The sequence below is a fragment of the Silene latifolia genome, chromosome 7 (assembly GCF_048544455.1).
Source record: "Silene latifolia isolate original U9 population chromosome 7, ASM4854445v1, whole genome shotgun sequence".
Lineage (NCBI taxonomy): Eukaryota > Viridiplantae > Streptophyta > Magnoliopsida > Caryophyllales > Caryophyllaceae > Silene > Silene latifolia.
Window position 1 is genome coordinate 119,893,036 of NC_133532.1, and position 12,509 is coordinate 119,905,544.

Consider the following 12,509-nt stretch of genomic DNA (forward strand, 5'->3'; position numbering starts at 1 on the left):
CTGAAAGCTGAATTAATCGATTGTAGATTGAATATACGGTGTACTTTGATTAATCTTGATCGTGTGCTTAAAATTAATCGATTGTAGATTGAATTTACCCCTATGTCAATCAATAACTGAATGCTTAATTAATCGATTGTAGATTGAATTTCCGTCTCCAGATTAGCCAAAACTTAATGGTAATTCTTGGATTCCAAGAATATGAAACACTTGAAGTCAAATGGTGTAGCGAATTGTAAACATTATGGTCAGGAGTCGGGACTATTCGTTGCGCCCAGATTAAGAAAACTGGAGCTGGTAAGACTGCAACGAATTGCAGTGGTTTGTATCCGGAGAAGCGAGTCAAGTTGTGAAATTGCCGTCTTTGGGAAATGCATAGAAATTTCGAGCTGTGCTGTGATGCAGTCTTTCTCATCCAGACTTGTACAGGCAGACAAACTACGAAAAGTAGTCGTGTTTGATTACTGCAAAATGGAGTGGTTTTTATGAAGGAACACAAATGATGAAAAATAAAGAATGTGTGGGGTAGGATAAAGTAAGAAAGAGAAAAACTTGATGGTTATTTGATGTGGGGAAAAATGAGTAAAATTTGGTGATGGTAGAAAATGTGAGGTGGATATCTGATTAGGATAGAGAAATGATGAAAAAGAGTAAAGTGATAGAAAATATGTGATGATGGATGCGAATGGTCTAATACGTTATCGTTATCATCATTCATCAGCCCTATACCTCCAATCCTAAAGTGTACGAATCATAAAGGCGCGTGCACTTAATGTTGATGTGACAATTCAGTATCCACCACATGCTTAAAGTAGTGTAGCTGCTACTTGCTAAAGGTAAATGGTAAATATTGGGGGGAGTATATTCTAAGCTTGTGAATCAAATCACTCCTTTTTTTTTTTTTTTCAAAAAAATTCACTTTTTAAGAGTGCGAGGGAGAGATCTCAACTATGTTGGGGTTAGAGTGTGGAGCTGAAAAAGTTGGGGAATGTGTTCTGTGTGCGATCTATGACAACATAAAAACATACGTGAATCTTATCAGAAAATGTGAGGCGAACCTGGTGTTACTTGTTGACAATCTTGAGAACTTGCGAGCGGATAAAGATACTATTGATGACAAGGTGCTGGAGGGGAAGGAAAACCTGAAAAAAGTCACTGCTAAAGCAGAGCTTTGGCTTGCGCGTGTGAAGGAATTGGTCAATGATGAATCAATGAAGATGCTAATGCATAAGGATATGCGGGTAGCCAAAGTTATGTTGAGGTTGATGAAGAATGATCTCAAGAAGTTGATTGAAGATGACGTTGAGATGCGTGACGTGGTGGTGAAAGTGATGAAAGATATTGCAAAAAGAAAGGGGAAGGCTTGTAATAGTAGGGAAGGTTCAAATGTTGATGAGAAGGAGAAAGAGGTTGGTCATGTGTTGGAGAAGCTTATAGAGGAAACAATAGGAGAGTTTAAGAAGCTTATGCAGAATGATGAGAAGATGGCTATTGCTGCAATGCATTTATTGGAGAATGATAAGAAGAAATTGGAGAAGCTCATGGAAAAGGATGAGGAGATGGCAGATATTATAGCCAATGCCAGAAAGACGAGCGATGATGCAGAATTGCTAAGTGATGATGAAAATGTCGTTGAGAATGTGAATACCTTAAAGGAGAAAGTTAAAAAATTGCTGAAGCCTGTGGGGAACTTAATTATGCATGAGGAGTTGTTGGAAACATTGCCGGAGAATGTAAGACTAGTGATGGAAGCCATAGACGTTGTTATTGGAAATAGGAGGGGACTCAAGGCAGAGTTGATGGATCCTGATAATACAGCTAGCCAAAGAAACTCTTGTTGTCGCTGTGTGATTTCCTGCAATTATTTCTCTGATCGTTATCATATGAGTGTAGCTGCTGAGGCTATGCTCGTCAGAATCAAGGATATTATCGGAACCAAACCCGGGACTGAAGATGTGACTCGGTCTATAAGAAGAGGAGAAATGGAAGGCATTCCCACTAATAGTGTAGGCTTGGAATCCAGAAATGAGCTTTTTCAGAAAATTATAAAGGCACTCGCATCCAATGATGTTCATGCTCTTGGTGTCTTTGGAATGGGAGGCTCAGGTATTTTTCTTTTTCAAGTATTGTTTTTTTTTTTAGTCTTTTATGATTTCTCTAGTGTCTTTGTCATATCATATATCTTGCTTGGTTGAACTGTCAAACTGATGAATAAAAATATGAAGGGTTAGGTAACTGCATTTTGGCCAAACAATTATCCAAGTTTATTTTGTTGGATAGTGATACGGCGCCACCGAAATAAAATAATATATTAAAATGGCTATCATAAAATTTCTCTTTAATTTTTAATCTAAAATGGGAAGGACAAAACTGTAAATTACCATTCAATAACGACCATATGATATCGACACCGTCTGCCGGCAATTGTTGTTAGCCGTGTGCCTGCCGGCGCTAATAAAATTTATCAAATGTTAAATTCAAAATTTATCAAATGTTGAATTTTGTTTAGTTTGACTTTGAGTCGGGTAATGAAATTGTAAATCTTAACCTCTGTTTAAAAATAATCTAATCCAAAACTACATGTAATTTCCCTTCAGATTAGGAATAATATACTCAAAACAATTATCAATTAACTGATTCAGGGAAAACAACGTTAGCCAAAAACATTGTAAACAGCAAAGCAGAAGGCACATTCGAAACAGTAGTAATGGTTGAAATTTCAGAATCTCCAAATATAGAATTCATTCAAGATCAGATTGGAGATGGACTTGGTCTACAGTTGCATAATGTTCATGGTATACGGGAAAAGGCAATTCGCCTATATAATAAACTGAAGCCTGAAGCCGAAGGGGGGAAAAAGGATAATAACGTTAACGCTAAAAAGATACTTATTGTCTTGGACAACATATGGAATAAAATTGACCTGGAACAAATGGGAATACATCGTGCGCATTGTAAGCTTTTACTGACAAGCAGAACGAAGGATGTCGCCAAAGCAATGGATGTACAAGAAGTTAACATATTTGAGGTCGGTTTGTTGAATAAGCATGAAGCAAAGAATCTCTTCAAGTTTCAGGTTCAAAAGGCGGTCACCGGGGAGTATAATTCTGTTGCTGATAGGCTGTTGGAAAAGTGTGGGGGTCTACCTCTTGCTATTGTAGCAACAGCCAATTCTTTAAAGGGTAAAGAGTTGCCATTCTGGCGACAATTTGCCGAAGAATTGGAGAAGCCTATTTCATGTCAAATTAGTGGTGTGCACCATGAGACATTCTCAATTATTAGAACAAGCTATGAGGTCATGGCAAGTGAAGAGAAAAAGAAATTCTTCTTGTTGGCTTGTTTATCTCCTATTGGTACAAGTATCTCCATTGACAACTTAATGAGGTATGGTATTGGATTGGATCTATTTCAACATGTCAATAAACTTTCAGAAGCGATAGACTTAGCACGTACTTGGGCAGAAGAGCTCGTGTCATCTTCAATGCTTCTAAAAGGTTATTCCGACAAGTATGTAAAGATCCACGATGTTGTCCGGGAATCTACTATGTCTTTTGCATCAAAATCCGGTATAAATACAGGTAATATTGAAACGAAAAATTGTTACCTATCGTTTTATTAATAGTCTTTGCATTTGTTCAATGTCATTTATTGAACAAATACGATGGAAGATAATTAAATTACGACATTTAAAATAATGCAGATGGACAAATGTTTTTGGTGGACGCTATTCCTAGATGGATATGCAAAGAGACTTTCGATAAGTACACTGGCATATCACTTTTGTCTCAAGCTAATTTTGCTCGTCTAAGGGGTGTGAAGGCTAATTTGCTTCAAATTTTGCTATTGAAAGGCAATAGAAATCAGGATTCTGTTCTTGAGTCTAATTTTTTCCAAGGAATGACAAATTTGAAGGTCTTAGAAGTGCTGTTCATGAATTTTGAGAAAGGGCTGCCAGAATCGATGGGCAGACTGAAAGTTCTCCAAACATTGCAGTTAGTGGAATGCAAATTAGGAGATATTAAGTTGATTGGTGAGTTGGGCAGTCTACTTGTTCTTAGTTTACGTGGATCGTCTCTAGAGGGGTTACCTGATGAAATTGGAAAGTTGTACGAACTTCGGTTGTTGGATATGAGTAAGTGCCGGTGTAAGGAGCCAAGAATTCCTGCTAATGTGATAGCTGGACTTTCTCTTCTGGAAGGGCTCTACTTGGTTGGTAGCAGCTTTACAGAATGGGCGGTAATGGAAAGTACATCTAATGACACAGGAGTAAGTACTCTTGCAGACATAGAGGATCTTACTAAGTTGGACTTTTTGAATGTGCTTGAATTACACATTCGAGAACTTGTATTACCCATTTCTGACCAATTTGTCAAAAATCTGGACAAATTCCGAATAAGTGTCGGGCAAGAATATTTTCGACTCCTGCCATCTTCACGTTCTCTTAGTTTGGCAACAAAATTTGATGTTAGCCAGGAGTTGAAAAAGGACAATTGTCTAAAGGCATTGCTAAAGAAAACCGATCGATTGGCTTTAAAGAGTGCAACAGTTAAGAATATTGTTCCCGAGTTGGACAAAGAAGGATTTAGGGACTTGAGTCGACTCGAACTGTCTAACATTGATAGCATGAGCAGGATATGTGAAGGAAAAGCTCCGACAGAATTGTTCTATAATCTATTTCATCTTAGGGTTTCACAGTTGGAGAACTTAGAAGTGTTGTTGCCGGTTAATCCCCTTCCACGTAAAATGACCACATTAAGAATTCGGGATTGTAACTCTTTGACCTACATTTTAAGTGAGGACAATGTCCTAAACAAGGAATCGGATATCATTGAGTTGCCTTGTTTAAAAACGCTGGAATTAGATGGGGTTAGTAATCTCATAAGTTTTGTTAAAGAATCCAACAATGATGATCGTCAACGCCCAGGTTTCTTCAATAATAAGGTACGTGTGACGCCTTTTATACCATCTTACGGAGTACTCCCTCTCATTCACTATTTTCTTCCCTTTTGCACGGTCTCCAATGCTCTTTGACCGTATTTTTCGAGGTGTAAGTTGATTGTTACAAATTATATTTTGTGAATAATATTTTTATAATAAATATAAATATTTTAATTTTATTTATTGATATTAATTATTTTTTGACTTTTTTTTCAGTGAATGTTTTCAACTTTGACTCAAAAAAAGTGAAATGGGAAGATAAATAAGAATGAGGAGTACTTTTTTTTTTACTATGTCCCTTTCTTATTTTTCATATTTAAAATTGGCTATTCTAATATAGTCGACTTAAACTCTACATTTGTTTGTTTTCTAATTATCCTCAGAGGGTGGGCGTTTGTGTTTGTGTTTGTGTTTGTGTTTGCGTTTGCGTTTGCGTTTGCGTTTGCGTTTGCGTTTGCGTTTGCGTTGTTTGCGTTGTTTGCGTTTGCGTTTGTGTTTGTGTTTGTTTGTGTTTGTGTTTGTGTTTGTGACTTGCTAATGCGTCTAATGTTGTGTGTAGAGCTGACAAGTCTGACCCGACCCGAATGACTCGATCCGAACAAACCCGTCCCGAACCAACTCGAGAATATTGCAACCCGAAACCGAAACCGACCCGACCCGATGATGACCCGTAACCCGACATGACCCGATGACCACCGACCCGAAACCGACCCGATCCGATCCGATGACGATCCGTAACCCGACTTGATCCGATGATCAGTGACCCGACCCAGACCCAGACCCGATATTGACCCGACCCGATACTGACCCAATTAAATTGATGAAGCGACAATTATTAAGCTTAATATTGATCAAAATAAAAGTGATTTTGTAATTAGATTGTTATGTTTGACTTAATAATGAAGTAATTAAACCAAATAATGCTTAAAAACTAACTTCAATGGTCAAAAATTGAAGTAATGTGATAAAGTAACCTGACCCGACAATGACCTGACCCAAACCCGACTCGACCTGATACATCATTTGACCCAAATGACCCGACCCGACCCGACCCGACCCGACCCGACCCGACCCGACCCGACCCGACCCGACCCGACCCGACCCGACCCGACCCGACCCGACCCGACCCGACCTGACCTGACCTGACCTGAAAGGGTGGCTGACTCGATATGACCCGACCCAAACCCGACCCGATTGACCCGATTGCCACCTCTAGTGTGTATGTTTTTTTTCTTTTCCTCCATGTGCTATTGATGCGTAGGTAGTGTAGGGAGGGATCACGTTTTACACAGACTTAAACCCGATTAGTTAGTTGTAAGTATATTGTATACCCAAGTATGTGGTTCGTAGATTGAAATGATTGTCATGATACGAATAAATTAATGTTTTTTTAGGGGGATATGCATTGTTGCCAGAATCCCGATTCGATCCTACGATTTTACGATCTAAAAATTCTTGACCGATCCTAGATCTTACGATTCTATCATGGTTGTCGAATCTTACGATCCTAATCATCTGAAAATTTTTAGAGGTAGAATCATAATACGATCTTACGATCCTATGATTTGATTTCATAGTAAAAATATAATGACATTGTAAAACTCAAATTTCGGATAAGTTGTAGAAACATCTTCATATAATAATATTAAAATCATTAATCTATATATATATATACATAAAAGAGAGTTTTTTCGAGCGATTCTAGAGCGTCCACATCATCAAAAATTAATTTAGGAAAGTTTCATAAATAATATTTTCCACATAAAAAATAAAGTGGAGAATCTTTTAATTATTATAATATCTATATTTCCTAATCTATATTTATGAGAAGTTTCTAATTTTTATATAAAAACTTTGACATTTCATTTGGCAAAAAAAATGTCATTATATAAATTATGAAGATAATATAATTAAATTCGTGGTAAAAAATGCTTTCAATAGAGTATTGATTTCATATGATTTGTAAATATTAAAGATGGTGTACTTCATATGTTATATGTCCCACATTGAAAAACAATGTTAGTGTGTTGATTATAATACGTATAAATTATAGAATTGTCCCACATCGAAAGATTAACATATGGTGGGTGATCCTACGATTATAAATATGAGTCATCATTGGAACATATATACCAACCCAAAACCTTCTGAGTCTCTTAAGCATTGTCTTGGAGAACTCTTAAGAGTGTATATCATTATCTCCACGGTATGATATATATATATATATTTCTTATATTATGTCCAAGTGATGTTAAAAATTTTTAATTATATAAAAACTTATACATCTCTTTTCGCAAAAAAGTTACATAATTTTTTTTTTGAAAAATTATGTAATTAGATTCGTGGTAAATAAATGCTAGCATTAGAATATAGTATCATATTATTTGCACATATTTTAATTATGATAAGAAGTTAAAAAAAATGTACTATACGAATATTAATAAATAGTATAGTATTTGCTTATTATTATTAAACTGGGTTTGATATCGAATTAGGTGCGAAAAAGATTGTGTATTTCTAAGTATATTGTTTGTCCCACATTGAAAAATAATATAAGTGTGGTAAATGTACTACATATAAATAGTTGAATTGTCCCATATTAGAAGATTATCATGAGCTGAGTTATCACATGATTATAAATAGGTTTCATATTTTTCATATTTGAAACTGAGGGGTATCAACCCAAATCTTTTGAATCGTTTGAATATTATCTTAGAGAGTTCCTTTAAGAGTTTGTATTAACAACAAACCTTAATTACAACAATACCTTACAAATATTAATCACGTAGATATTTATTATAAAAGCGATTATATATTAGTGATATTATAATGTTTATTTTAAACAATCGATAGTATAATTACTTTATTTAAGACAAAATCATAATTAAAAAATAAAATGGGTGCTAAAATATACATAAATTGGTTATTAATGTGTTATATATAATGATAATTTCTGCATTAAAATAGAAAATTTATGAATTATAATACAATCAATGTTGCATAAAAAGATCATGAATCCACAAACAAATCAATAATGAGCTTTTCTACTTTGATAAATAGTAGAATTAAATCTTTTTAGCTTTCAAATATAGGTAATTATTATGGCTCATTACATTTGAGTAACCAAAATCGCATCAGAAAAAGAAAATATTTTGCATTTATTTATACATTTTATTGCTCCCTCAATTACATCTTAAAAGTCGTGTTAGGAAAAAAATATGATTTAAATCATATCATTTGTACATATTTTAATTATGACAAAAAAAAAATGGAAAAAAACATACGAATATAAATAGATAGTATAGTATTTTCTCATTATTAAATTGGACTCGATATCGAAATAGGTGCAAAAAAAAAAATGGTGTACTTTTTCGTGTGTTATTTGTCCCACATTGAAAAATAATGTAGGTGTGGTAAATATATTACATATAAATAGTTGAACTGTCCCACATCAGGAGAAAATTATTATAAGGTGCGGTGATCCTAAAATTAATTTAGGAAAGTATCATAAATAATATTTTTTTGATTTAAAAAATAAAGTGGAGAATCTTTCAATTATTATAATATTTATTTCTTGTATTATATTCAAGTAATGTTTCAAATTTTTTTATAAAAACTTTTACATTTCATTTGGCAAAAAAATATCGTTAAGAAAATTTTGAAAATAACATAATTTGATTCGTGGTAAAAATGATATCATTAGCGTATAGATTTCATATAATTTGTACATATATAGAATTGTGTACTTCTTAGTATGTTATATGTCCCACATTAAAAAATAATGTAGGATTATATAAAAATAATAAAATTGTCCTACATCGAAAGATTTAACGTAAGATGTGGTGGTCTTATGATTATAAATATGAGGCATCATTGGAACTTAGCTATCAACCTAACATTTTTTTGTCTCTTAAATAAGATGTTTTGACTTTTGATCATATCTAAATAAATAATTAGACATAAGATGTAAATATAAAGACCTTATAACCATTTTTTTGTTACTAAGTTAATTACCCCGTTGCAACGACGGGCATCGAAACTAGTTATCAATATTTTATGGATAAATATTAATAAATAAGTATTTTGATCTTCAGTGATATGTTGTTACCAAATAAATAACTATAATTGGTGAGTTTGTAGAATCTTACGATTCTACCGATTCGATCCCACCCTCCCCATCGATCAAAAGTAGAATCCCGATCCTGACAACATTGGGGATATGAATAAATAATGTTGGATACACGCAAATTTATCTATATTTTCATTGGTTTTCAGCGATTTCATAGCTGAGCATAACTAGATTGTAATAACACTTGGCTTTATAATGCGTTATTTGAGTTTAGATGTACAATTTATGAGCTTTATTTGAAAAAATTTGAGCTTAGATGTATAGAATTTATGGGCTTTATTTGAAAGAATTTGAACTTCTTTTTAAAAATATTGAACTTAAAAAATTATATTAAAACTCAAAAATAATTTATGTAAGCTTAATTTGGTTTTAATTTTAATTTTAATTTTGACATTAAAATATAACTACAAAATTATAAAAGTTCGAAAAAAATACACATAAGTTGAGTTAGATTTATTTGTACAATGCTAAATGCTCCTGCACAAGTAGGATGACAGTGGGTTAAGGACCCTACCCAAACCCTTTGGGTCTTACCCTAACGAGTCGAGTATGAGTCTTCTTATTTTAGACCCCATATTCTCTCTCTTATTTTCATTTACATCTACATATCATCCTCCCACTAAATTCTACCCAAAAACCATTGTGGAAGAACATAGAAAATAGGAGGGAGTATTATATATAGAATTTAAATTGACAATTCACTTATTTTTCATGTTTCTCCTTAATATATTTTGATTGGAGAAATAAATATAAATTTAGATCGTAGCAAGTAATAAAATGAGTATTTTTTTTGTTTTTTACCGAGAAATTAATGCTGTTAATTTACAAATATTTATCAATAACATATTTTTTACTGCAAATTTTTATCATAAAAAATCAATTAATTTTTAACAAATATTTACTAATACCATATTTTTTAACCGCTACTTCTTATCCTAAAAAGTTAATAAATTTTTATCATTAAGTTCTTTAAAAAAAGAATTTCCTTATATTAAAAAGATCGGAGATAAATTTGTGCAGAATGTGAAATAATAAATGATATAAATATTTAAATACAAAAGATTATGCCCATTTCTAACTTATCATGTCCACACCTATAGTATATGTTAAAAATACCACGCACTATTCTAGACAATATCTTTTAGGCGGGAAAAGTGGGAGTTTTGCCTATTTATTTAGTAAATAGGGGATGTAAAATGTTTATGTAAGTAATAAAATAATATTTCGCAAAATAATCTTTTCAGCTTCTTATCGTAAAAAGTTAATAAATTTTTATCATTAAGTTCTTTAAAAAAAGAATTTCCCTATATTAAAAAGATCGGAGATAAATTTGTGCAGAATGTGAAATAATAAATGATATAAATATTTAAATACAAAAGATTATGCCCATTTATAACTTATCATGTCCACACCTATAGTATATGTTAAAAATACCACGCACTATTCTAGGCAATATCTTTTAGGCGGGAAAAGTGGGAGTTTTGCCTATTTATTTAGTAAATAGGGGATGTAAAATATTTATGTAAGTAATAAAATAATATTTCGCAAAATAATCTTTTCAGCTAAAAGTTCCTATAATGTGTAAATCCAAATTACAAGCTATTATCATTCATATTTGGTTATGTTTCAGGTTGGAAGAATTGTCGTTGAAAAGTGACATGAGTATTGTAAAGCTCTGGGATAAGGAATCGAATCTAGATAGTTTTCACAATTTGAAGGATCTACGAATCAGTTGTTGTGGAGAAATGGAGAGTATAGGATTGTCGTCTATAATTTAAAGTAACTAATATTACATTTTATTCCAATATGAAGGAATAATAGTAAAGTCGGGTCATTAATTTACTAAATAAGAGATAAAAAGTGGGATAAAAATACGTAAAATAATGCCTTATCAGTAATAAAATAATATTTCGCAAAATAATCTTTTCAACTAAAAGTTCCTATAATGTCGTAAATCCAAATTTCAAGCTATTATCATTCAACTAAAAGTTCCTATAAAATAATATTTGGTTATGTTTCAGGTTGCATTGACATCCTTGGAAGAATTGTCGTTGAAAAGTAACAAGAGTATTGTAAAGATCTGGGATAAGGAATCGAATCTGAATAGTTTTCAGAATTTGAAGGATCTACGAATCCGTGATTGTGGAGAAATGGAGAGTATAGGATTGCCGTCTATATTTCTTTCTCTTGTGAAACTTGAGACCCTATCAATAAACAATTGCAAGAAGATGCAGCAAGTCATTAGCGATGGAAGTGAAACGCAAGGAATTCCTAAAGAAATTATCACATTTCCTAATTTGAAGCGCCTTCAGATAAAATTTATGGAGAATTTAAAGTCCTTCTATGATGGAAGTTGTAAAATGGCATTTCCAAGTTTAGAAAGGTTGGAGCTTAATTGTAAACGCATGACAAAATTTGCGGGGGGCACAAGTTCAACGGCCTTTTTTCCCAAAACGGTAATACTTCCTCCTCTTTTTATGTCTGAATTCATATTAGGACTCATTTAAATTTTCAATATTTTCACAGAAAAAGATAATATACAAATAAACACCCCAAAGAGTGTGTTTGCACTTTGTAATTCTTATCATTACTTGATATAATCTTCGCGATATTTTCCATGATTACGGGTGATGTGTTATAAAGGCAATTAGTTGAACTCGGGATTGGATACAAAATCCGTTCTCACTTAACTAACACAAATGTTTCTTTCTCCACATTAGAATTATATACTCACCATAGCTTTATGATAAAAAATGAGCATTTACTGATAATATGTTATTACTCAAGTTGTCACTTTTAAACCAAAAACCTGATTATAACATTTTTCAGAAAATATTCACATTTTATCGTAAAATGGTCATATATTTATCCATCTTATTTCATATAGAGAAAGTTCGTGTTAAACAACAATTTGCCCAAGAGCTCATATAGCCTGATTTTGTTATAAGTCAACAATATATATGAGAGTATGAGACGGGAAAGATCATGTAATGCTTTTTATAGCCTTATTTCATAATTAATGTGTATAAAACTTACAATTGTGGTTTTTGAAAAAAATGATTTGGTCATAAAATAAAATCAATGTCTCATTTCTTATTTGTTCGAAGTTTCTCATATAATGACATCTCATTTCTATCATAAGCGCTGTGTGATGGAACTGAACAAGAGACTTCAATATAAATATTATATAGTTTTGGTTGATTTAGAGAACACCAGAATATGATGAGTTTCCTTAAATAAACAGGCCCTATTTATGGTATTAATTAGTATAAAAATGTTAATTATTTAACATACATAAATATAATATAAGTCGTTGTATTTTGGAAACTACTAAAAGTTAAATAAATCATTTTAGATTTCCAAAAAATATAATATTCACATAATTCATTAGATTTGTAATTTAATTAGTAAATAATAATGATTGCTCTTAAATAATATTCTA

General features: G+C 32.4%; 1 protein-coding gene across 5 annotated transcripts in view; it reads left to right on the forward strand.

Moving 5' to 3' along the window:
• The window catches only part of LOC141592751 (protein BUD31 homolog 1), a 60,632-nt gene that overhangs the window by 35,756 nt on the left and 12,367 nt on the right, over window positions 1–12,509 (forward strand). The window contains exons 1-4 of one of the 5 annotated variants that reach the window (XM_074413545.1): window positions 841–2,106; window positions 2,643–3,578; window positions 3,701–4,941; window positions 11,089–11,523. In XM_074413545.1, the coding sequence (XP_074269646.1) occupies window positions 951–2,106; window positions 2,643–3,578; window positions 3,701–4,941; window positions 11,089–11,523 (3,768 nt within the window). In that variant the 5' untranslated portion in view covers window positions 841–950. Of the gene's footprint in view, window positions 1–840; window positions 2,107–2,642; window positions 3,579–3,700; window positions 4,942–11,088; window positions 11,524–12,509 lie in introns of those variants that run through there. The other 4 variants (XM_074413544.1, XM_074413546.1, XM_074413542.1 and 1 more) reach the window with 4 other exon arrangements.